We start from the raw sequence: 2633 nt of genomic DNA on the forward strand, positions 1-2633 counted from the left end.
CACCGACACAGAGCCCTGACTCCGCCCACACCGAGCCCCGCGGCGAGGAAGCTGCTCGCTCGACTGACGGAAGTCTCTCTAGCCAATCACTGTGCGACAATATACAGATGTCGCTAGTTTCCACGGGCACTATTGCCATGCAGTAAGTGTTACATGTTTTTCTTTGGCTGCTAGTTCAGTGAGTTTTGGTCGTAGAGTGATCAGAGTAATAGAGACAGTGTGGGAACGTCCACAAAATGTTATACGGCTGGCGCGTGAGTGGGGTAAAACCGCCCATATATCTCAATGGGCTGACTCACCAAAGGACGGTGTTGCGGCTCTAACTACCGTTTTGGGGATTCTAGAGCAGAACACAAGACGTCTGCTCAGATGTGCGTTTACTGCGGTGGTCAAATCCCCGATCGTGTCTGCCTGGGCTGGGCTAGCAGCTAAATTCTAACTTTGCTGAATGGATAGAACGGGAGATTTACCCCACCCTGACCACGCCCCCAGCCAGGCTGAGCCAGCTAACCCAGCGTCTATTAGACGAGACATCGCCTTAACCTATAGATGGTTTTAACTTGACAACATAAACATTCTAAATTGACCCTAGCTTACTTCCTGCTGCAGTGTTTGCTAATACAATTGCTGACAGGAAATAAGCTAGGTTTCAAACTGTTCCCTAGCAAAACAATTCAGTGAAAACCGTCTATACCATTGAAATCTGTGGATTCTCAGCTTTCTTTGACATCTTGTTGGACTTACTGGTGCAAACAAAAAAATCCAACCATTACCGTGTGACCAGTACTTTTGCGGCGGTAGTGCCCTTGGAAACTAGCAACATCTGTATGAGGAAGGCGACAAGAAAGAAAAGTGTCGAGACACTTTTTTCTGTCTCTTCTGACGTCATATCTGTCGAAAGATGAAGCATAAAATGGGCTTATGGTTGGGCAGAAGGGGCACAGGTGTGCGAAGCGCACGGCACGCTGGCATCTAGTGAAGACTTGGAAGGAATTTAATAAAAGGTAGTTTGTTGTGGCCAAAAATATATTTTGTGAGGTCACAGTGACCTTGACCTTTCACGGTTGACCACCAAATTGAAGTCAGTTCATCCTTGAATCCAAATGGACGTTTGTGCTAAATTTGAAGAAATTCTCTCAAGGCGTTCCTGAGATATGGCGTTAAGGAAATACTTTAAAGGCACGGCCTCTCATGGCTTATCGCTTCAACTTTAACTTGCAACTCTAAAGTCCACTCACGGCGAAAGCAGACAGGTCGGCGGGGTACAGGCCTCCACAGCGGCTGAGGGCCTCGTCACCTAGAAGAGCGTCCGGATCCTCCAGCAGGGGGAGCTGTCCTGGGGTCAGAGCGTCGCTCAGCTCCTGAGCCTCTTTATCTGAGCCTCTCTGCCGGTACACCACCGCGTCCAGCAGGCCACGGGTGGGGATCCCCGCCTGCACGGCCGAGGGCGGGCCGAAGGGGCTGCGGTAGAGCGCCACGGCGTCCGGTCCGTTCTGAATGGTGTTGGGGGGCAGCCGGAGCGACGGGGCCGGCACCAGTCTGTCGCTGCCCAGCAGAAAGTAGCCCTTGGCGGTGGTGAAGTGTCCGCTGAGGCTGATCTCGCGGTAGGGCTTGTTGTTGTGGCCGCTGAACAGCAGCAGCCAGATGCCCTGCAGGGAGACGCGGCGACCCGACGGGTGCCACAGCTCCACGTACTCGCCGTCCTCGGCCGAGCCCGGTGTGTCGGTGTTCAGCTCGTTGATCAGGAAGTCACTGTGGCCCCAAGGAGGGAGGTGAGGCGGTGCATCTGTTCCTCCTGGGTTCGCTAAAAGCATGAAAGGTAGGGCTTTATACTTTTAACTCTAATATATATAATATAATAATAATTATAATAATAAAGCATGAAAGGTAGGGCTTTATACTTTTAACTCTTATAAATATGAAAGGGTTTATACTTTTAACTCGTATCAATATAGTAAAATTACCCCCGCTCATCCGGTATCGGACTTTGCTGAGGTGCTGGAGCTTAAAACTATCAAGATGAATGAAAAAAGGAGCGTCCGCACACTCAAATCTGTGCAAGATTTGCACAGATTTGAGTGTGCGGACGCTCCTTTTTTCATAACTCTTATCAATATGAAAGGGTTTATACTTGTAACTCTTAATATGAGTCGTCAAGCACATTCAAACACTCACCAATACTGTGAGGGCAAATCTTGGGCCAGGGGCACTGGTTGGGTTGGCCCGGGGTTTGAGGAGCCTCCCAGAAGACACCAGGGTCTCTGGCCCAGTTGGCCATACCACAGCGACTGATATAGAAGCCTCCCTCCTTCAAACTGCAAAAATAAAGAGGACATTAATGAAATAAACCAGCTCCAATTTGACACTTAAGAGGTATATAAGGAAGAGGTATATACTCCTAGGTGTGCGTTAAACGATTTTAATGCACGATGTGGAGGTGAAGAACCAAGTGCATTAACATCATTTATACCAGGGGTGCCCAAATTCTTTCCCATGAAGGGCCAAAACTCAATCTGGGTGGAGGGCCGAGGGCCAAAAATAAACGTTGTGGAATTACATTAAAATGTATTGTGTTTTATAGAAAATAAATATTCTAAATCTAAAATAACATTTCAATATAATAATCTACTTTT

At 48.3% G+C, this 2633-nt stretch overlaps 1 protein-coding gene across 2 annotated transcripts in view; it reads right to left on the bottom strand.

The window, feature by feature from the left end:
* LOC310776096 (uncharacterized protein) overlaps positions 1-2299 on the bottom strand; it is an 11486-nt gene extending 9187 nt beyond the window's left edge. For both annotated transcript variants that reach the window (XM_083636254.1, XM_083636255.1), the window contains exons 1-2: positions 2176-2299; positions 1239-1804 (exon numbers count right to left, since the gene is read on the bottom strand). In XM_083636254.1, the coding sequence (XP_083492380.1) occupies positions 1239-1804; positions 2176-2278 (669 nt within the window). In that variant the 5' untranslated portion in view covers positions 2279-2299. The remainder of the gene's footprint in view (positions 1-1238; positions 1805-2175) is intronic.
* Between the last annotated feature and the right edge of the window lie 334 nt (positions 2300-2633).

Source organism: Poromitra crassiceps (assembly GCF_964638095.1).
Source record: "Poromitra crassiceps genome assembly, chromosome: 4".
Taxonomy (NCBI): Eukaryota; Metazoa; Chordata; class Actinopteri; order Beryciformes; family Melamphaidae; genus Poromitra; species Poromitra crassiceps.